At 42.7% G+C, this 22,803-nt stretch overlaps 1 protein-coding gene across 2 annotated transcripts in view; it reads left to right on the top strand.

Annotated features, from left to right (window-relative positions):
* WDR75 (WD repeat domain 75) overlaps positions 1-22,803 on the top strand; it is an 85,529-nt gene that overhangs the window by 43,036 nt on the left and 19,690 nt on the right. For both annotated transcript variants that reach the window (XM_069983542.1, XM_069983543.1), the window contains exons 12-16: positions 7,748-7,926; positions 10,196-10,359; positions 11,370-11,550; positions 13,882-13,976; positions 18,929-19,024. In XM_069983542.1, coding sequence (XP_069839643.1) covers positions 7,748-7,926; positions 10,196-10,359; positions 11,370-11,550; positions 13,882-13,976; positions 18,929-19,024 — 715 coding nt within the window. The remainder of the gene's footprint in view (positions 1-7,747; positions 7,927-10,195; positions 10,360-11,369; positions 11,551-13,881; positions 13,977-18,928; positions 19,025-22,803) is intronic.

Raw genomic sequence — 22,803 nt, 5'->3', positions numbered from 1 at the left:
CGTGGTACCACAAACGTGGTGAAGAAACCTGATTGTGTTCTAGATTACTATCAGTATATGGGAGGAGTTGATCTCTCAGATCAAGTCCTCAAACCATAAAACGCCACGAGAAAAAACAGACGGTGGTATACAAATGTGGCCGTATATCTGGTACAGACAGAGATGTACAACGCTTTTGTGCTGTACCGATGTGCCGGCCACCCGGGGAAATACCTTGAATTCCAGGAAGCCGTACTAAAAGCCCTGATATTCGGCAGCCACGGAGAGGGCCCCAGCGCTTCTGGATAAGAGGGACCCCGTATCGTACAGGGACAACATTTTCCAGGTGAAGTCCCCCACACTGGAAAAAAGGGGAGATCCCAAAAGAAATGCAGTGTGTGCCACAAAAGGGGGATCAGGAAGGACACCATTTTCCAGTGTGACACCAGTCCTGATCCCCCCGGCCTCTGCATAAAGATCGCTTCAAGGCATACCACACGTCATTGGAGTTCAAAATTTTCTAAATACTGTCCCTTATTCCTAATTCAGGGGTCACGTTGATCCAGGGATTATTCTGATTGCCATTATGGAGTCAGGAAGGAATTTTTTTCCCTGTGATGAGGCTACTGTTGTCTGCCTTACAAGGTTTTTTTTTTTGCCTTCCTCTGGATCAACACAGGTAGAATTTGATGGACTCCTGTCCTTTCAACCTTATAAACTAATAATTGGCATAATACTCCCAAATAAATTAAAAACTGTCCCTTTTCCCCAATTAAATAGGCATGGCCCCCATTCCCATTAGAGGCTTGCCATGTTGCATTTACAAAGCCTCTGTGCTTCCAGGACAGTAGAAACCCCCCACAAGTGACCCCATTCTGGAAACTACACCCCTTAAGGAATCTAACAAGGGGGGTAGCGGGGATATGGACCCCTTTGTGACTGGCACATTGGTGCTGTGAAAGTGAAAAAAATTGTATTTTTCATCTTCACAGCACATGTTCTACATGTGGGGTCCATATGCTCACTGCACCCCTTGTTAGATTCCTTGAGGGGTGTAGTATCCAGAATGGGGTCACTTGTGGGGGGTTCCCACTGTCCCGGCAGCACAGGAGCTTTGTAAATGTGACATGGCCTCCATCTTCCATTCCAGCCTCTAAATGGCGTGCTGTCCCTTTGGTGGCTTGCCCTGTGCCATACATTATGTCCACATGTGGGGTATTTTCGTATTCAGGGAAAATTACCCTACATGTTTTGTGTTTATTTTCTCTTTTAACCCCTTGTGGAAATGAAAAAAAAAAATCAAGGCTAGACCAACATTTAGCGTAAAAAATTTTTTTAATTTTTTTACACAATCATTGATCTAGTCTTTATTTTTTTTTATTTTCACTAGGGGTTAAAAGATAAAAAAAACATGAAAGTAAGGAAATACCCCACATGTGGACATAAAGCACCATGCGGGTGCAGGGTAAGCCTCTGAAGGAAGGGAGCGCCATTTGGCTAGAATGGATGGTAAATGCCATGTCGCATTTACAGAGGCCCTGTGTTGCCAAGACAGTGGAGGCCCCCCAAAAGTGACACCCCCCCCCCCCCCCCCCCCCCCCCCCGAAAACTGCACCCATCAAGGAATGTAATAAGGGGTGCAGTGAGGATATAGACCCCTTGATGACGGGCACATTTGTGCTGTGAAAATAAAAAGAAAAGGAAATTTTTTACTTTCACGTCACATTTTTCCACATTTGTGCACGTCACCAGTGGGGTCCATATGCTCACTATACCCCTTGTTAGATGCCTTGAGGGGTGTAGTTTCTAGAACTACACTTGTCACTTGTGGGGGTTTACCACTGTCCTGGCAGCATGAGGGCTTTGAATATGCAACATGGCCCTTGAAATCCATTCCAGCCAAATCCAGCCTCCAAAAGCCAATTGGCGCTCCTTCCCTTTGGAGGCCTGTCTTGCGGCCGCATGGGGCTTTATGTCCACATGTGGGGTATTTCCGTACTCTGGACGAACTGCCCTACACGTTTTGTGTTTTTTCTTCTCTTTTAAACCTTTGTGAAAATGAAAAATTCACGGCTAGGCCAATGTTTAAGTGTAAAAAATTTGATTTTTACACATCATCATTGATCTAGTCTTGACATTTCTCATTTGCACAAGGGGTTAAAAGAGAAGAAACAGAACAAAACATGTAGAGAAATTTCCCCTGAATATGGAAGTACCTCACATGTGGATTTAAGGGGCTATGCGGCCGCAAGACGAGCCTTCAATGGGAAGGAGCGCCATTTAGCTTTATGGGGCTGGATTTGGGTAGAATGGATTTCGAGGGGTATGTTGCATTTAAAAGCTCCCTGTGCTGCCAAGGTAGTAACCCCGCCCCCCCCCCCCCCCCACAAGTGGCCCTATTATGGAAACTACACCCCACAAGGAATGTAACAAGGGGTGTAGTGAGCCTATGGACCCCACTGGTGACGGGCACATATGTGGAACAATGTGGCGTGAAAATGAAATATTGCATTTTTTACACTATAATGTTGGTCTAGCCTTCATTTTTTTTTTTTTTTTTTTTTAATCATTTTTCACAAGTGGTTAACAGAGAAAAAAAATACACTAAATGTGTAGAGCAATTTCCCCGTGTCCGTAAATACCCCACACGTGAACATAAAGCGCCATGTGGGAGCAGGGCAAGCCTCCTAAGGGAAGGAGCGCCATTTCGATTTTGGAGGCTGGATTTAGCCAGAATGGATGATGAACGCCATGTCGCATTTACAGAGCCCTCGTGCTGCCAAGACAGTGGAAACCCCCCCAAACATAACCCCATTCTTTAAACTACACACCTTAAGGAATCTAACAAGGGGGACCCCTTGATAACAGGCACATTTGTGCACATTTGTGCCGTGCAAGTAAAAAAAATGAAATTTTTAACTTTCATGTCACGTTGTTCCACATTTGTGCCCGTCACCAGTGGGGTCCATATGCTCACTGCAGGTCTTGTTAGATTCCTTGAGGGGTGTAGTTTCCAGAATGGGGTCACTTGTGGGGGGTTTACCAGTGTCTTGGCAGCACGAGGGCTTTGTAAATGCAACATGGCCCTTGAAATCCATTCCAGTGAAATCCAGCTTCCAAAAGCCAATTGGCGCTCCTTCCCTTTGGAGGCTTGTCCTGCGCCCGCTTGGCACTTTATGTCAACGTGTGAGGTATTTCCGTACTCGGGAGAAACTACGCTACACGTTTTGTGTTTTTTTTTTGTTTGTTTTTTTCCCCTTTATCCCTTTTGTGAAAATGAAAAATTGAAGGCTAGAACAACTTTTCAGTGTAAAACCATTTTTTTTTCTGTTTTCACGCCACATTGTTCTGAAAATCTGTGAAGCACCTGTGGGGTCCAAATGCTCACCGCACCACTTGTTACATTCCTCAAGGGGTGTCGTCTTCTAAATGGTGTCCCTTTTTAGGGGTGTTTTTTTTTTTTTTTTTTTTTTTTTTTTTTTGTTTTGGCACCCCAGAGCCTCTGCCAACCTGAAGTGGTACAGTCAAAAATGACCAAATATAACGGAGGCATTGAAATTCCGTAGGCGCTCCTTTATATCTGAGGCTTGTGGTTGCGTAAAATAATGCAATAGGGCCACATATGGGGCATTTCTATAAACACTAGAAACGGGCCAATAAATATTGGGGTGCATTTCTCTGGTAATAGGTTTATAATTATGAATGATATTGTATTACAATAAAATTTCTGCACAGAAAATTGACATTTTAAATTTTTGTACACACTTAGCTTTTATTTCTGTGACTCGCCTAAAGGGTTAAATAGCTTTCTGGATGTGCTTTTGCAGAGTTTGGGGGGTGCAGTTTCTGAAATGGGGTGCTTTGTGGGGCTTTTTAACATACAGTCCCTCAAATACACTTTAAATCTGAACAGGTCCCTAAAAAAATCAGATTTTGAAATTTTACTGAAACTTTGGAAAATTGCTGCTAATGTTTAACCCTTAGGGGACACAGCCAGTTTTCATTTTTGCGTTTTCGTTTTTCCCTCCTCGTGTATATAAGGCCATAGCGCCTGCATTTTTCCACCTAGAGACCCAAATGAGCCCTTATTTTTTGCGCAACTAATTGTACTTTGCTAAGGCAGATGTAATTTTTGCCTAAAATGTGCCGGGAAACCAGAAAAAAATTATATGTGTGGTGAAATTGAAAAAAAAAACGCATTTCTTTTATTTGGGGGAAATGTGTTTTTACGCCATTCGCCCTGGGGTAAAACTGACTTGTTATGCATGTTCCTCAAGTCGTTACGATTAAAACGATATGTAACATGTATAACTTATATTGTATCTGATGGCCTGTATAAAATTCAAACCGTTGTTAACCAATATACGTTCCTTAAAATCGCTCCATTCCCGGGCTTATAACGCTTTTATCCTTTGGTCTATGGGTCTGTGTGAGGTGTCATTTTTTGCGCCATGATGTGATCTTTCTATCGGTACCTTGATTGCGCATATATGACTTTTTGATCGCTTTTTATTACAATTATTCTGGATTTGATGCGACCAAAAATGCGCAATTTTGCACTTTGGGATTTTTTTGTGCTGACGCCGTTTACCGTGCGAGATCAGGAATGTGATTAATTAATAGTTCGGGCGATTACGCACGCGGCGATAGCAAACATGTTTGTTTATTAATTTATTTATTTATTTTTATTTATAAAATGGGGAAAGGGGGGTGATTCAGACTTTTATTAGGGGAGGGGGTTTTGTGTTATTAAAAATACTTTTTTCTTTTACTTTACACATATACTAGAAGCCCCCCTGGGGGGCTTCTAGTATATGCACTCTGATCTCTCATAGAGATCCATGCAGTATAGTTATACTGCATGAATCCATGAGATCGGTGTTCTATTACTTTTGGCTGCTGCAGCCAAAAGCAATAGAATGCCGAGCCGGGATCAGCGCCATTACGGAGCAGACCCCGGCCCGGTATGGATGCAGGGATCGCCCCCCCGCAATCGCGCCGCAGGGGGGCGATCCCCCCACTAGACCACCAGGGATGTGTAACCGCAAGTATTTAGAAGCAGCTGTCAACTTTGACAGCTGCTTCTAAGTACTTAATTAGCGGGCACGGCGATCGGACCGTGCCCGCTAATAGCCGCGAGCCCGGGCTACTCGCGGCACCCGGGATCGCGGCAGTTCAGAGGGTGGTCGCCGCGCGACCCCCCTCTGAACTCCCATAGCGGCACGAGGACGTTAAATAACGTCCTGGTGCAGCTATGGGTTAAGGCTTCCTATTGTCTGAATAAATTGAAAGATAGTTTAATAAATGCTACCAACATAAAGTAGACATGTTGCTAATGCTATTTAATATATAATTTATGTGGCAAAACCATTTTCTGTACAAGCAGAAAAGTTTGAAAGTTGGAAAAATGCAATTTTTCGCAATTTTTCACGTTTTTTCATAAAGATTCGTGATGACTATCGACTTAAATTTACAGAAAAGTACAATATGTCACGAGAAAACAATCTCAGAATCAGCCGGATAGGTAAAGGCATCCCAAAGTTATTAATGAATAAATTGACACAGGTCATATTCATAAAATCTGCCTTGGCCCCTAAGTGACACTGTCGTCCCCTTTTTACATTGTGCTTGTTCAAGTAAAAAGTGATCTTTTATCATCTGGGATACCTGGACGGGTTTTCAAGTCCGGAGCGCCACTTAGCCACGTCCCAGCGCCACTTAGCCATGCCCCTCTGTGACGTCATTGTTGCATAGGCCCAACCCCCTCAGCAGCCATTGCAAGGGCCGGCGTAAAGGTCTAGGCCCCACTTCCTCTAAGGGGATATGGCCTGTGCGGCGATAATGTCTCTGAGGGGCGTGGCTAAGTGGTGATGGGGTGTGGCTAAGTGGCACTTCGGTCGTGAAACCCCGCCCAGGTATCCCAATCCCAGATGATAAAAGATCACTTTTTACTTGAACAAGCATCATGACTAGAGATGAGCGAACCGGGTTCGTGTTCAAGTCCATCCGAACCCGAACGCTCTGCATTTTATTAGCGGTGGCTGCTGAACTTGGATAAAGCCCTAAGGCTATGTGGAAAACATGGATATAGTCATTGGCTGTATCCATGTTTTCCAGACAACCTTAGAGCTTTATCCAAGTTCAGTAGCCACGGCTAATCAAATGCCGAACGATAAAGTTCGGATGGACTCGAACCCGAACCCTTTTCGCTCATCTCTAATCATGAAGTATGATATAAAATGAGTTATGAAAACTGCTAAATTTACCCTTTACACCTGTGTAGAGAGGTCAGAATTCAAAAAGGGGGGTGACAGTGTCACTTTAAGGCCATTTCAGGCCCGATCCTTAAAGGGTTAAAGGCATCTGTCATACATCTTTGGGTCCAATGTTAAGACAAAAATGTAGAAAGTCTTGTACTTTAAAGAGAACCAATCACCTAAATGTAACTGTCCCTATTATGAAAGTATATCTCTCCCTAAGGCTATTCATGAAGATACAGACTGCATTTGCAGTCTGTATCTTTATACTTTACCTGATCCTCTGTTCCCTGGCTGTTCCGGTGGGCGCCGCCATCTTGATGACGTCACTTGCGTTCCAGCGGTGCGTTCCAGCGTGACGTCGTCAAGAAGGCGCCGCCGCCGGAACAGCCAGGGAACAGAGAATCGGGTAAAGTATAAAGATACAGACTGCAAAGGCAGTCTGTATCTTCATAGATAGACTTCATGAAGATACAGACTGTATTTGCAGTCTGTATCTTTATACTTTACCTATCCTCTGCTTCAGTGCCGCACGGCCGGGCGCCGCCATCTTGATTACGGGCCTTGCGTTCCACTGCTGGAACGCAAGTGACGTAATCAAGATGGCGGCGCCGGCCTTGCTGCACCGAAGAAGAGGATAGGTAAAGTATAAAGATACAGACTGCAGAGGCAGTCTGTATCTTCATAAATAGATTAGAGAAGAGGGACTAGAAAATACACAGCGATCTTGCGCTGTATAGCGCGAGATCACTGTGTATTAACGGAGCGGCGGGCAAAGGATCATGGGAACCTTTCCTGCCGCTCTGCATGACGGGAGTTTCCTGTCTCGCGCCGGCTCTTTTGAAAAGAGCCGGCTCGAGACAGGAAAGTAAAAAGTGAATAATTGCCACGTGAAAACGTGGCAATAAAAATAATGAATTATATTTACAAATGTCAATAAAATGATGATTTACATCTAATTAGGGAATAAATTTTTTTTAACTTTCGTCCATGATTGGTTCTCTTTAAGCATATCTAGACCCTACATCTCTGCAGTGATGTGTCTGCTGAGTTGTCAAGTAGCCCTGGAAAGGGAATGCCTATTCATTGTGTGTAGCCGGCTTCTGTGTAGTATTCTGTGCCTGCGCACATCCAGTGAAGTTGAAGGAATTTCGTACATATAGCAAAATTCAGGTGGCCAGCCTCATGTGTGTAAGTCACATCCCTTATTGAATATCTGCCCCTCCCGACGTTTTCCTGAATCATCAAGCAGACACTAAAACCCTAATGTCAAGGTTTTGGGGGGGGGGGGGTAGTAGTAGACTGCCATTAATCTCTGAGTACCTTAAGCTATCATATAATATTGAACTCATATGATTGTTGAATAATTTTTTATTATTTTTTTAGGGGGAGGGGGGGTGGAGACTTCAGGCTTTTTCTTATACAGCAGTTATCTGTACTCAGACATGTTGTGTTTTTTGTGCATGTATTCATGGATTACCTTATGTTAACATTTATATTCTTGCACATAGCTGGACATAGTACAAGAGGAGTTTGTTCATCAGGCCGGACTACAGCATGTAGATTTGGTGAAGGCTGCATTTGATGAGAAGGGTAACTGGCTAGCAACTGTTGAAGAGTTAAAAAGCAAAGGAACAAATCATCTTGAAGTGCAGATGAAGTTCTGGGAATACAACGATAAACTACAGAGGTAACTATGGAACTAGATTATTTTACAGGCAAATAGTCATGGCTGAGATTATTGGCACCCTTTTGTCTGTCTAGTCAGTTATTTTAGTTATTTTATTGTTTCATATTCAAACACACAAATAGAAAAAAAATAAATAAATAAAAGGAAAGACAATAATTCAATTGGCTAATACCCTGGTGAAAACTCCTGCTGATTTACTATAATAAATGATCCAATTTAAAATATGGCTAAAATAAAGAGTGAAGTTAATAGAATACCTATACTATGCATAATAAACATGAAAACAATGAGAGATTCATAATTACAAGTCCATAATTGTCCATGTTCACACAATTGGCGGCAGTTAACCCTTAGAACACCCGGCCAATTTCAATTTTTGCATTTTTGTTTTTTCCTCCTTGTGCCTAAAAGGCCATAGCACTTGCATTTTTTCACCTAGAAACCCACAGAAGCCCTTATTTTTTGCGCACTAATTGTGCTTTGCAATGACAGGCTGAATTTTTTCATAAAGTACACTGCGAAACCAGAAAAAAATTCAAAGTGTGGTGAAATTGAAAAAAAAAATGCATTTCTTTTATTTGGGGGGTATTTGTTTTTACGCTGTTTGCCCTGGGGTAAAACTGACTTGTTATGTATGTTCCTCAAGTTGTTACGATTACAACGATATGTAACATGTATAACTTTCATTGTATCTGATGGCCTGTAAAAAATTTAAACCATTGTTAACAAATATGTTTTCCTTAATTGCTCCATTCCCATGCTTATAACGCTTTTATCCTTTGGTCTATGGGGCTGTGTGAGGTGTCATTTTTTGCGTCATGATGTGTTCTTTCTATCGGGAATGGGATAAATTAATAGTTCGGGCGTTTACGCACACGGCGATACCAAACATGTTTGTTTGTTTGTTTATTTGTTTATTTTTATTTATAACATGGGGAAAAGGGGTGTGATTCAGACTTTTATTAGGGGAGGGGGCTTTTTACTAATAACACTTTTATTTTTACTTTTACACTTATACTAGAAGCCCCCATGGGGGACTTCTAGTATAAGTGCACTGATCTCTCATTGAGATCTGTGCTGCATAGATATGCAGCACAGATCGATGAGATAGGCACATTGATTGCTTCCGGCTGCTGCAGCCGGAAGCAATCGAGTGCCGAGCCGGGATCAGCGCCATTACGGCGCTGACCCCAGACGAGGTAAGATGTGTGGATCGCTCGAGGAGCGTTCCTCCCTACTAGACGCCAGGGAACGTCTGCATTCGGTAATCAGATGCAGCTATTAGTGGGCACGGCGATCGGACCGTGCCCACTAATAGCCGTGGTCCTGGGCTACGAGCGGCACCCGGGACCGCGACGGTTCATAGCGCGGCCGTCGCGCAGCCCTGCTATGAACGCGGGGAGGCGGCCCTGGACGTACGGGTACGTCCAGGGTCGCCTAAGAGTTAAAGGAGAAGTCCGGGAAATTTTTTGTATTAAAACATTGTATTGCCGCCAATATTTATACAAATCAATATTTATACAAATCACCCATATACACTTATTATGGGAAATGCTTATAAAGTGCTTTTTTCCCTGCACTTAGTACTGCATCAAGGCTTCAATTCTTGGATAAATTTGTGATGTCATGACCCGACTCCCAGAGCTGTGCGGCTGTGGCTGCTGGAGAGGATGATTGCAGGGGGACACTGAGGGACACTGAGCATCCCTCTGCCATCATCCTCTCCAGCAGCCACAGCCCGCACAGCTCTGGGAGTCGGGTAGTGACATCACCATTTTATCCAGGAAGTGAAGCCAACCCCCCCCCCCTCCCCCCGGGGCTCCTCCTGCACTTACCTGCTCGCTGCCGCTGTGTGTAATAGTGGTGGCAGCAAGGGGGGAATGATACGCAAACGAGTGCTTACATCGCTTGTTTGCTCCTCACTGTCGGCGCGTGGAATAGGGGCTTAACCCCTTGAAGGCCAGACTGAATAGTATGGTGCCCAGGTTGTTAAGCGGGGAAGAAGTTTTTGCGATTGTATATTTGTAAAGTCTGTAACATTAGAAGAGTGAAAAGGCGAATATTCATTTAGAATATTTAGCATCTTCCAAGACAGATAAACGTCACTCCCTACCAGATGTCTTAAGTCTTGCTTGATGGCTTGTAAAAGAGCAGGAGACACGAGAAATTACATATGTCCATGGCAGTAAAACATGAAGCTTATTCCATGTCATACTTCATAAATATAAAAAATGTTAATTCCTTTTAGTAACAATTCTTTATCTTAAAGCTTTGTCTTAAATACCACAATCAACTTGCCTCACGAAGATCAAGTCACATCTCTCGCTTTCCAGTGTGGATGTGATTTGGAAAAAGGTCATCCAACTTTAGTAACTACAGGAAATGATGGCCTTTTTAAAGTCTGGACACTGGAGGACAATTCTGACACATATCGTAAGTTCATTATGTGAATCTGTATTTGCATGGCATGATGTAACCTTTCCAGTTCCTTGAGCTCTTGTAGTGTCATTTCATTAATTGCATATATACACAACAGAACAACCCCAAGAAAGATGAAGGGTACGTAGATAAACAACTGGCACACCAAATATGAATATTAGGTCTTTATTAGATGATTAGAACAAATGGTACATATGCACGATCACAAAAAAAATGGAAATAAAGTGCTGTGCATAATATTAGGAAAGGCAATGTGTCACCATAATGTAGCAACAGGGATAGCACAGGACGGAACACACTGAACCCCACGCGTTCCATCCACTCCTTGGATTTCCTTAGGGGTAATAGGCAAAGAAATGGGCTAAGTATCTAAAGACTATATCAATAATTAGTAGTAATAACATCATAATGTTTGGATAACACATACCATGTCCAGAAGCCCTGCTCGGTGTGTAACACAAGTCCCAAGATGGCCACAGTGGTGTGTGGAAGGCCATAAGCACTCGCGCTAAAACGTCATCATTGAGAGATGTGGGGGATACACCTTCATGATGACGTGGCGGCACCAGATAGGTAATTCTGTGCATGCCTTGACCGGAATCTGTTTAGACCTTTTATGACTGTATTGTAAACAAAAAAAATGTCACACTTACATTTTGGCTAGACCTCACAGGCTTCTGTAGCTGGCAGACCCAGCGGCCAAGGCATCCATCAGAACCTCACGATTGCATTGCAAGGGTTCCCATGGACAACCTAAGGAGCATCATTAGGGTTAAACTGCGGCAGCATTGCTCTCAGCAGCTGCAGCAGGAACACGGCTGTAATTGACAGCTGGCTATTTTGTGCGCTCTGCTTCTTGGCACACCATATCATAAAGGCGTGTCATGGCAATCACATAGGCTAAGGGGTTGTTGCTGTTATCTGAATCTTTTGTGATAAATTAATTTTAATTATCTTGTATCTAAACTCCATGTTATGAAAACATTTTTATTTTTGTTGTGCAGGGCAAAGTAGTGGCTGGAGCTGTGATTTTCTTGGCAGCTACCATGGATTAAAAGCTACTGCTTGCAGCTTCTCTGAAGATGGGTCTCTTCTTGCTGTCAGTTTTGAAGATATAGTAACCATATGGGAATCTAGTTCTTGGGATCTAAAACATACATTCTGTCAACCACCTGGCAAAATAAGGTTAGTAACAAAAACGGAACTGTGATCAAACGTTAACTAGGATCTCTAGCATAATTAGATTTAACATTTAGATGTTAGTCTAATGCAGTTTTTCCCAACATTTTCCACCTCATAGGGCTGAAAAAAGGATTACATCCATTCAGTTTAGCCCATTGCTCTGCAGTGTTGATCTAGAGCAGGAATGATTAAACTGTTGCTATCATGCCTGGACAGCCAAAGCTTTGACTGGTTGGGCATGATGGGAATTGTAGTTGTGCAACAGGTTTCCCATTCCTTATCTAGAGAAAAACAAAAAAAAACCCCTGGGAGGTGGAGGCCAGTTTTCTCAATTTTACAGCGAAAAATTCCTTCCTGATTCCAAAATTGGCATAGAAAATAAATCACTGGGTCATTGAATTCTCTCCAGAACTTGGTAACTAATAACCTGTAATATTATATTCCAGAAACCTATCAAAATCACACTACTCTCAATAAGGTGGGCCAGAGGGTATCCACTTCACAATATATTTAAACAAACCCACAGGCACAAAGGCCTGGGGTGTAAAGACCCCCTTTATTGTGAACCTAACCCTAAAATATAACTTATTTAATAACTTAAAAGTGCAAAACAAGGTTAAATATAAAAAGGGTTATATGTGACTCATAAGTAATCTCATTTGTGGGATCCTATCCAATTCACAAATATACAGCTGTTAGTGTATATGCCAAGGCTGTAGCTCCTGGTCTAAACAGTTACAAATATAGCAGCTATTTAAAATGTCATTTAATGCCCCTTCAACATGTTTCACTGCATGACACGACATCCTCTGGAAGAACGGGTTATCTATATGTTACAACCAACAGTGTGCTTAAAGGGGTTATCCAGCACTACAAAAACATGGCCACTTTCTTCCAGAGACAGCTCCACTCTTGTCTCCAGATTGCGTGGGGTTTTCCACTTAGTTCCAATGAATTGAATGGAGCTCAATTCCAAACCACACCTGACCTAGAGACAAGAGTCGTGTTGTCTTTAGAAGCAAGTGGCCATGTTTTTGTAGCGCTGGATAACCCCTTTAACCATTAAAGCGATTCGGTACCCACAATTTGACACCCCAAAACTACTTGTACCTTCGGATAGCTGCTTTTAGTCCAAGATCTGTCCTGGGGTCCGCTCGGCAGGTGATGCATTTATTGTCCTAACAAACAACTTTTAAACTTGCAGGCCCATGACCTACGGGTGTGGCCTAGTTTGTGTATGCAATAGGCTGGCACAACCTCTCTGTCCCTCCTCCCCGCCCTCCTCATCATTAGGAATGCTCCAGGCAGATTGTCTCCTATTCCCCCCGTTTGCACAGGTGCCTTAACGATTCAGCCCATGTTCCGTGCTAATGTTCAGCATGCAGAAAATGTTCCAGTGGCATTCCTAATGATTAAGAGGGTGGGGGTGAGGTGGTGAAAAGTTAGGGCACAGATATTCTAAGCCACTCCTGTAGGGCACGGGGCTGCAAGTTTAAAAGTTGTTTTTTGGGACAATAGCTGCATCCCCTGCCGAACGGACCCCAGGACAGAGCTTGGATTAAAAGCAGCTATCTGTAGGTACAAGCGGTTAGAAGAATCTACCCTGTTGATAGCTCCCTATTGCACACAGGCTGTTTCTGTGCAGTTTGACTTTTAATCCTCTGTCTAGTAGGGCGGCTTGAAGCAGTGGGGGCGGGGCTACTGCCCCAAGAGCACAGACTTTTTTTTCCTGGCAGCTTGCCCTTTCTAATGATTATCAGTGGAGAGGGCAGGCTTTGCTGGATTGGTGCTTTGAAGGCCGTAGCCCTGCCCCCATTGCTCTAAACGGCCCTATTAGATGGAGGATTCAACATCAAACTGCATGAAAACAATACAGAGGCTTCTTTTACACCTCTGTAGAGCCACAGGCTGATTGCCTTCATGCCATGCCACATTGGTAGTCATGCAAAAGGAGCCCCGACCAAGTATTGAGTGCAATTACTGTATATGCTTTTTATTTCGGCCAAAATTTCAGTTTCAAAAGCTTTTTTTTTTTTTTTTTTTTTTTACACACACACAGTTGGTCTTATATAGTTTTCAAATTTTCTGAGTTTTGGGTTACCTTTGGCTGTAAACCATAATCATCAACAGAAATAAACACTTCAAAAAGTTCACTCTGTTTGTAATGCTGGAGTCATTATAATATAGCGGTTTCGCTTTTAAACTGAATTACTGGGGAAAAAAAACTTTTTGATATTCTAATTTCTTAGATGCGTGTGTGTATATATGAGTGTGTACAGTATGTGTAATTCTATTTTAATTTAACTTTTTTTGAACCTTTTTTTATTTTTCTAGAAGCCTTTGTTTTGGTAGAATGAGTTCTTCCAAATATCTTCTAGTTGCAACTGACAATGGATTTATAAACTGCTGGGACTTACTTACTTGTAATTGTAAGTATATAGAATGTAAATATAAAAAAATTCCCATGTTGCTTAATTTAACTAATTAGCTCAAGCTAATTTTGGATCCGACATTCTACTTGCCTGCCAGGTTTATTTCCATTAAGACATGGGGATCTTTCTTAGAACGAAAAGGAACAGATGACAACACTACAAAACATCTCTGGATTTTGTGCAGCAATGCTATAGTTTTTTAAATTCGTGCTCTTAGTCCTCCTGGCACCAGCGTCCCCGATCAGCCCATGTGCTTGCGCAAAGATTTCAGCTTTATCTAAGAGAATGCACTTAGCTCCAGATACCAGTTCTCCATCCAATAGAAGAGTAAACAGAATGTTGCCAGACAAATCAAGCTGCAGTGAGTGCTGAGCAGTGCTAAGCACTACACTATATACTGTATGTATATTTGCCTCAAAATATGTAAACTAAAACCATCAATTTATTGCCATCTTCTAATGGTTGTTAACATACTTGCCAATACTGTGGCCACATCTCATGCTTAATACAGATTGCTGCTATGTGCAACTACGAACTATTGCTACTACATGCATGAAAAAAACTGTTGACACAGATCAATCTGAGATTGATTATCAAGTTTTCATGAAATTTCCAAAACTGATTTATTCATTTTTTTTCTTTTTAGGGACCAGTTCGTTTTTTTTTTGTAAGTGGATGTAGGAGGCTTGTATACTGGAAATCCAATACTACCACACACTACTTAGTTTCAGTAGCGAATAAAAATTTATTACATAGCATTAAAAATACAATTTATTAAAAAGAGGGAAAACCGGACATGTTATCGGACCGTTATAGTGTTAATAACTGAGAGGAGGGTGCTGCGGGCCTTACCGGCGCCGCTGCACTATTCTGTGCCATTGCCATAAAGAGCTGATGGCAGCAGAATAGAGCCCACTCCGGGTAGTTACAGGGGGAGCTCAGCTGTCACACTGACAGCTGATCCCCTGCTCTGCTGCCGCAGGGGGGCGGCAGTTTATTTTGGTGCATCTGCTGTTAAAAGGCGTATGCATCGGAATAAAGCCCAATAGTGACCGCCGTGAAAAGGCTGCATGGCAGTCACTAAGGGGTTAAAGGGGTAGTGCGGTGTAAAACATTTTTCTCTTATTCTGACCCTTTGCCAAAGTTATACATACCACCCCATATGCTTCCTGTACCAGAATGGTCCTTTTCCCTGACTTTGAGCCCCCTCTCCAGCTGCACAGGAAGTCCTGTAGTTCTGAAAATCTTTCTGAATGTCGTCACATAGATTTCCCTGTCCTCCATCTTGTGCCAAACGTCAGAGAAGGTGGAATGTGACTGGGCGGTGCTGGCAGTGAGACAGTCTCTTCTTATTGGTCCCCTTCAGGGCTAATTTAAATATGTGGGCGTATGAATTCTTATTGGTGTAGTAGTAGTAGTGAGCAGCAGCCAGATTCTAACCCACGTAGAATAGCTGACTGCTCATGTCTCTAATGTGATCTCCCTGCATGTACATACAAGCTCTGCTGGATTACAGCGTCCTGCTGGTGTAGCAGAGATGAGTTTCACTATAGTGCTGCCATGGTCCTGGAGGTAATTTTGCTCCAGGAGCATGGCAGCACCGTAGTGAAAGTCAGCTCTGCTACATCATCAGGGAGATGCTGTAATCCAGAGCTTATATGTGCATTCAGGGACATCACGCTGCCGAACTTCCCCTGGATGCCGCCACCCCCCCCCCCCTCCAGAGCCCCCGCTGGCTGGGACATCCATCACTCTGGCGGCATCCAGGGGAAGTTCGGCAGCGTGATGTCCCTGAATGCACATATAAGCTCTGGATTACAGCATCTCCCTGATGATGTAGCAGAGCTGACTTTCACTACGGTGCTGCCATGCTCCTGAAGCAAAATTACCTCCAGGACCATGGCAGCACTACAGTGAAACGCATCTCTGCTACACCAGGAGGACGCTGTAATCCACCAGAGCTTGTATGTACATACAGGGAGATCACATTAGAGACATGAGCAGTCAGCTATTCTACGTGGGTTACAACCTGGCTGCTGCTCACTACTACTACTACACCAATAAGAATTCATACGCCCACATATTTAAGTTAGCCCTGAAGGGAACCAATAAGAAGAGACTGTCTCACTGCCAGCACTGCCCAGTCACGTTCCACCTTCTCTGACGTTTGGCACAAGATGGAGGACAGGGAAATCTATGTGACGACATTCAGAGAGATTTTCAGAACTACAGGAATTCCTGTGCAGCTGGAGAGGGGGCTCAAAGTCAGGGAAAAGGACCATTCTGGTACAGGAAGCATATGGGGGGTATGTATAACTTTGGCAAAGGGTCAGAATGGGAGAAAAATGTTTTACACCGCACTACCCCTTTAAGTTACAAATCAGTATAAAGACTACAACCTAATGGTTAAAGGAAACCAATCACCGAAGGTGATTGGTTCCTTTTTAAATGTGTTGAAAAAAAAAAAGAAAAAGAAAAAAATTGTTCATAATGGCCTGTACTATCAAACTAATATATGTATATAATATATGATGTTATTAACCACCTTACAGTTAATCCCGATGTGTGGTCAGGCTCTTGAGAAAAGTCAATACAGTTTTTTGTCAGGTCAGGCTGTCAGTACACTAGCGCAAACCTTTAAACAGTTTTGGAGTTCCTGACATCATAATGATACATGAATCTGGGCACTGCGAATTCCGTTCCATAGCACTTCCGTATTTATAGACCATGCACATGATTTGCGAATAAGCCTTTAGAGAAGCAAGAAAGTGAACTTCTGTAGTCCGCTCTGTGTAAGGGTTACATAGAGAAAAAGAAGGTCTGTAGAAAAAGACCACCTTTGCCTTTTTTTTACATTTCCATTCTTATTATCTTAGGATAGATATATGTTTAACCTAGGCATGTTTAAATTCAGTTACTGTATATTTACCATAGTGATTGTAATGACCTGGGCAACAAAATTAACATGTTGAAAGTGCCAAAAAAAAACTTGAAAAACCTTTGCAGATCAGTTTTTCCAGCCATCAGAAAAGCTATTTGATTAAATTGAATGTGAGGAATATGGACAGCCTTGTCTCTGTTCTTGTAAAGTGATATCATATGTGGTGTCCATTTATGTATATTTACAGTGAATATTTTATATATTAGTGTAGTATTTTTGTTTGGGCCTTTGTTAAACTTTTTGCTTGGCATAGGTGCTGATTCATAGGTTGATATCTGATGTCGATTGGTGTGGAGTCTGCCATCTCTTTGCTGTTTGGAGAGAGCAGCTAGTCTTCTCCACATAGTAATTAGCATGATCTCATGTCCTGAATGCCCAGTACATATTGTGTTTAATGTGCCAGGGATCAGTACGGTGTGATATGATTTAAAGGGGTAGTGCGGCGGTAAAAAATTATTCACAGAATAACACACATTACAAAGTTATAAAACTTTGTAATGCATGTTATGTCTGTGAATGGCCCCCTTCCCCGTGTCCCACCACCCCCACCCGTGTACCCGGAAGTGTAGTGCATTATACATACCTGATCCGTGCCGACACGCGTCCGCAATCTTGTGCCAAACGTCGTCATCGGCCGGCCTGAACACCTCCCATCTTTCCAAGTGCCGGCCGCGTCATCAGCTGCTCAGCCGCGATTGGCTGAGCATAACTGTGCTCGGCCAATCGCTGCTCAGAGGCTGATGTCATTCTGTCATTCTGTGAATAATTTTTTACCGCCGCACTACCCCTTTAAGAAGAAGGGCTGCACCCTTATCTTTTTGGTGGAACCTGGGAAAGTGTCTGTGTAATGAAGCTTTGCGCAGAGGGGCTGCGTCAGATGTGAGGTGAAGCCTCTGGCCAGCCTCATTAGCAATTGGATTAAAAAGAGAGTAATGTGACGTTTGTGTATAACAAAGTTTGGGGACCAATCAAATTGATTTGTGTACAATTGTCTATGCCCAATGCCCTTGGAAGGAAGAGCTCTACTGCTAAGCATCATAACTTTACTGTTTATCTTTTTTTTGCTTTTATATTCCGTGTCTGTGTTTCTTTTGTTAACCATCTTTTGTAACCCAAGTACTGTACCCTTTTACGCATTTAAACCGAAACGTTTGATTTAAACAAACCTAGTTTTCTCCATGAAGATTGCATGTGCAATGTACTAACAGTATGATGTATGCTCTGTACACCTACTGTGTGGGTGTGTCTGCTTGAGAGTGGAACACTTTGGGGTTCCCTGCAGAGCTGTGATGTCAGAAAGCCATAGCTCCAACTAAAACTCTGACTCCTGATTTTATCAGGGACTGACTCCAGCTCCTTCATAAATGACCAGTAAGACACCAGGGGAGTTATTTATCACACTTGTGTAAAGTACACTTGGCTCAGCAGCTTCTGTGTAATGTCCTGCATGATCCTGGGAAGATCTACTAGCAAATAAGGAAAGATTTAAAGCAGATTCTTCTGTGTGTGTGCGCCTAGAACCTAGAAGATGTAAAGGTCAGCCAAAAGCCCAGATTTATCAGCTCCTTCAGCGTCCACACTCTTGAAACATCGCAGCCCCACAGGAACTACTCGCTCAGCCAGTCAGGGACTGCAGCTGTGCCCCGCCTCGCTCACTGATAGGCTGGCCGGGTATTTCTGAGTGGGGCAGTGACATCACAGTCTAGCGTGAGACCATGAGCCGTGAGGCTGCACTGTGGGTAAATGGGATTGGGCACATAGGACTTTATTATGATTTATTATGTTTTAGTATTATGTCTAGGGAAGAAAGCCTGAACTGTGTACGTGCAAGTTGAGTCAGTCTGTATAATCTAAAGGATTCATGTTGTGCTTAAGATTGTCCATACTGTGCTTGAAAAGTAAATTAAGATATCCCTGTTTATATTTTACCACCCTTAAAGCAAATGTAACATTTGTAAGTATTCTAATATATATATATATATATTTATTTATTTTTTTCTTTTAACAGTAACGTGGAAGGCACAACTCAATGCTTTTGTTTTGCAACCTGACACTGTTTCAGAAAATATTGCTGCCTTTTCATTTATCTCTGGAAGCTCAACCAGTAAGTGTAAACTTCAGGCAAAAAGTATTATTATATTTATTTATTTTTTTTAGCGCCCTTGATTCTAGAGCGCTATTCAAACAGGGTTAACAAACAGGAACATTACAAGATCAAAAACACATTACATGAATTAGATAAATGGCAGACTGGTACATAGGGAAAGAGGACCCTGCCCATGAGGACTTTCAATCTACAAGCTTGGCACAAATTGCAATGACTGGTGCGCCGCTCATTGCCTTAGTATTCTTAAATCTCTCTGAATTTTTGTATTCCTTCCTCCTCACTTCTGCTGTTATCGCAGATCTTTATTCTCTATGCACAGCACATCTAGGGTTGACACATTTTTATTGGATTTTCAGAAATGATGATCAAGAACAACAATAAGGTGTCGTGCAAGACACAAAGATTACAACATATATAAAGCAAAAATAGAGAAAACATAGCCCGATAACGGGATCATAACCAAAAAGATCCGGACATAGGAACATATAAAGAGACCCTTAGAAGCACAGAGTGGCCAACATACCATACCAAGAAAGGTACTCACATTACAACATAGCAAAGGGGTTTAGTAAGATTCAAACAGAGTAACAAAGAAAGGGAGTCAATGTGGCAGCTGTAAGGCCCCCAATGTATCTTTCAGCGACTCCGTACAATACCATTTTGTGAACTGGAAGGGCTTCACTATGTCATGAATGGCCTGCGTATCATAATGCTGTAAAATAAAGGGTCTCCATTTCTGGAAAAACTTCTTTGAACCAGAATCTTTATGCCTCTCCGTATCAATCTTATCGATTCCAAAAAAGAACTTTTTCTGTGCCACTACCAAATCAAGGTCAGGTACATTAGGCAATAACTAATTGGTAAACAGGCACCGTAAAGCAATCAGTAAAGTGATGTGCACCAATTGCGGTATTGCTCTGCTATCCAATGTCGATTCGGGGGGTCTCAATTGGTGAAATAAGAGCACCTTCGGAGCTAAATCAAGTTTAATCTTGTAAGAGGTGTGAATGTAAGTGATTATCATGGTCCAATAAGAGACTGTGGAGGGGCAAGTCCACACTCCATGCCACAGGTTGGTCAGGGGGGAGTGACATTTAGGACATTCAGTGATTCTATCAGGGAAGGATGGCGACGGAAGGATATTGAATCCATATAATGCTGAATGTGAGAGTTTAAAGTATGTCTCCCGCCATCGCTCATTTATAACACATTTCCTGATAACCGCCCACCCTGACAAAATTACTTCGGTAATGTTCTCGTCTCCGGTCAGTAGTGCCCATTTGTGGAAAAGCTTTGCGGGATCAACCTTAAGGAAGTCGTTCCTTAGGGCATTATATAAGATAGATATGGATGCCTTATTAGTACTGTCACCAATCCCGTCTAGCCCATGCTGTTGGGATTCCTTCCTGATGTTCCTAAGTCTAGCGGTACAAAATGTATGGACCTGGTTAATATATAAATTATGTGCGAGTGGCAACTGGAATTTCGTCTGTATTTCCTGAGGTGTAAACCAACGTTGCTGATGAGGATCTATGAGGTCACCAACGCAGCTAAAGCCTTTTTCATGCCAAACTTTCAGCCAGTCTACATTTTGGCCCCTCAAAAATTCTGGATGTCTATCTAAAGGCATGTGCTTGGACAGCAGAAAAGGAAGCCCAAGCATCTTTCTGAGTACTTTCCATGATACTATCGAGTCACGGAGTATGCAGGATTGCTTTATTTCAGAGGGTAATTTGGTATAGTTGGTATGCAAAAGGCTTATAAGGTTCCAAGGAAAAGCAAGATCCTTTTCTAAAAGAAGATTAGAGAAGTGGGAGGAGTCATGCAACCAGTCCATAATATGGCAGAAAAGACTCACCAAATTGTATCCACGTACGTTTGGAAAGTTAACACCCCCTTCCGCCTTGCATAACATAAGTTTTGCTAGAGATATCTGCGGCCGCTTGCCACTCCATATGAACTTGGAAAAGGCCGCCTGGAGTGCGGTAATATCCGCATGCTTTATCAGGAGTGGCAAGGTTTGTAAGGGATATAACAAGCGAGCAAAACTTATAATTTTAATCAAATGGCAGCGCCCCATGAAAGAAAGCGGAAGGGAGCGCCAAGACTGCAATTCGGTTACTACCTTCCGTATTCAATGAGTATAACTGGCCGATCGACTTCCCTATTTTGATTCCCAAATACGTTATAAAGGAGGAGGCTATCACCAGACCTAGCGAACTTGCTACTGAATGCAACTGAGCACAGGCTTTCCCCAATGGCAAGAGCTCGCTCTTTGTTATATTAATCTTGTAGCCCGTGAATGAGCCATACCAGGAGAAAAACTGAAATAAGCGAGGCAAATCAGACACGGGATTACTTAAAAAAAGGAGCACATCGTCGGCAAACATGGCTAACTTTACGGTGTGGTGACGGAGATGTATGCCCTCAAAAGCGTAAGGTAATAAGTGTCTTGCTAAGGGTTCTATGGCTAAGTCAAATAAAAGGGGAGATAGGGGACATCCCTGGCGGGTACCTTTTTCCATCGGAAAGGGTGGGGAGAGTATGCCCGGCGTGTAAATACGTGCTGTGAGACCCGGATATAACCCTGATAAAAAGATCCTAAAGTTGCCTCGGATCCCGAATTCATCAAGCACAGATCCCAGCCAGTCCCATCTCACGTTATCAAACGCTTTTTCTGCGCCTAGTGTCAGTAAAACCGGTTGGGAGTCTGTCTGAGATCTGCGCCCCACGAAGTCCATCACTGTCAGGACCTTGCGAATATTTACTACAGATGACCTATTCCTCACAAAACCCACCTGATGGGTCCCCACCAAACCAGGAAGAAGAGCAGCCAACCTATCCGCAAGGATCTTAGTAATCAACTTTATATCCTGATTTATCAGGGAGATGGGACGGTATGATCCTGGGTCTGTTAAGTCTTTACCTGGCTTGGGGAGCACTTTAATGTGCGCTTGCTTTGCCAAAGGGGAAAGGGTGCCTGTACTCAGAACAAAATTAAAGTAATCAGTAAGCACTGGGGTGATTTGCGCTGACAGAATCTTATAGAACTCTCCCGGGTAACCATCGGGTCCGGGAGCCTTTCCATTACTTAGAGATTTTATGGTGGCAACAACCTCCTCCTTAGTGACTGCAGCGCTAAGGGAAGCACAGTCGTCATCGGACAGCGACGGCAAGTGCAGACTTTTCAGAAAATCCGCACTCTTCGAACTCATCGTGGGGGATTTATAAACAGTCAGTGTCTTATGGTGCGTTTACACAGAGAGATTTATCTGACAGATCTTTGAAGCCAAAGCCAGGAACAAACTATAACAGGGAACAGGTCATAAAGACTGAGATTTCTCCTCTTTTTAAATCCATTCCTGGCTTTGGCTTCACAAAATCTGTCAGATAAATCTCTGTTTAAACGCACCATTAGGTGTAACACTACTTGGGTGCAGCCACTGACTGAGCGGGGAAGTGAGAAAGGAAAAAGTAATAAGATTTTTTTACCACCCTCTTGAGTACTATTATACAAGTCACTTGTATAATGGAATACCTCTTTACCTTTTTTGTCATTTCACTATTTCTTTCATACAAAGAAAAGTGCCTGACTGTAATCTTATCTGCCACCAATAGTGTTTAAATCTTTGTTTTCCTGTTAATGGTACAGGGATTCTTGTGAATTTTAGGGATAGATACATTATTGTGTTTGCAGTACACTTTAGGTTAAAACAGATTTTTTTTTTGTGCGCGGTGTTAAAAATAGCATTAGATTTATAAAGGCATTTGCGTTA

Source organism: Dendropsophus ebraccatus, chromosome 9, assembly GCF_027789765.1.
Source record: "Dendropsophus ebraccatus isolate aDenEbr1 chromosome 9, aDenEbr1.pat, whole genome shotgun sequence".
Lineage (NCBI taxonomy): Eukaryota > Metazoa > Chordata > Amphibia > Anura > Hylidae > Dendropsophus > Dendropsophus ebraccatus.
Note: the sequence above shows the minus strand (reverse complement) of the source record. Positions and strands in the feature narration are given on the sequence as shown.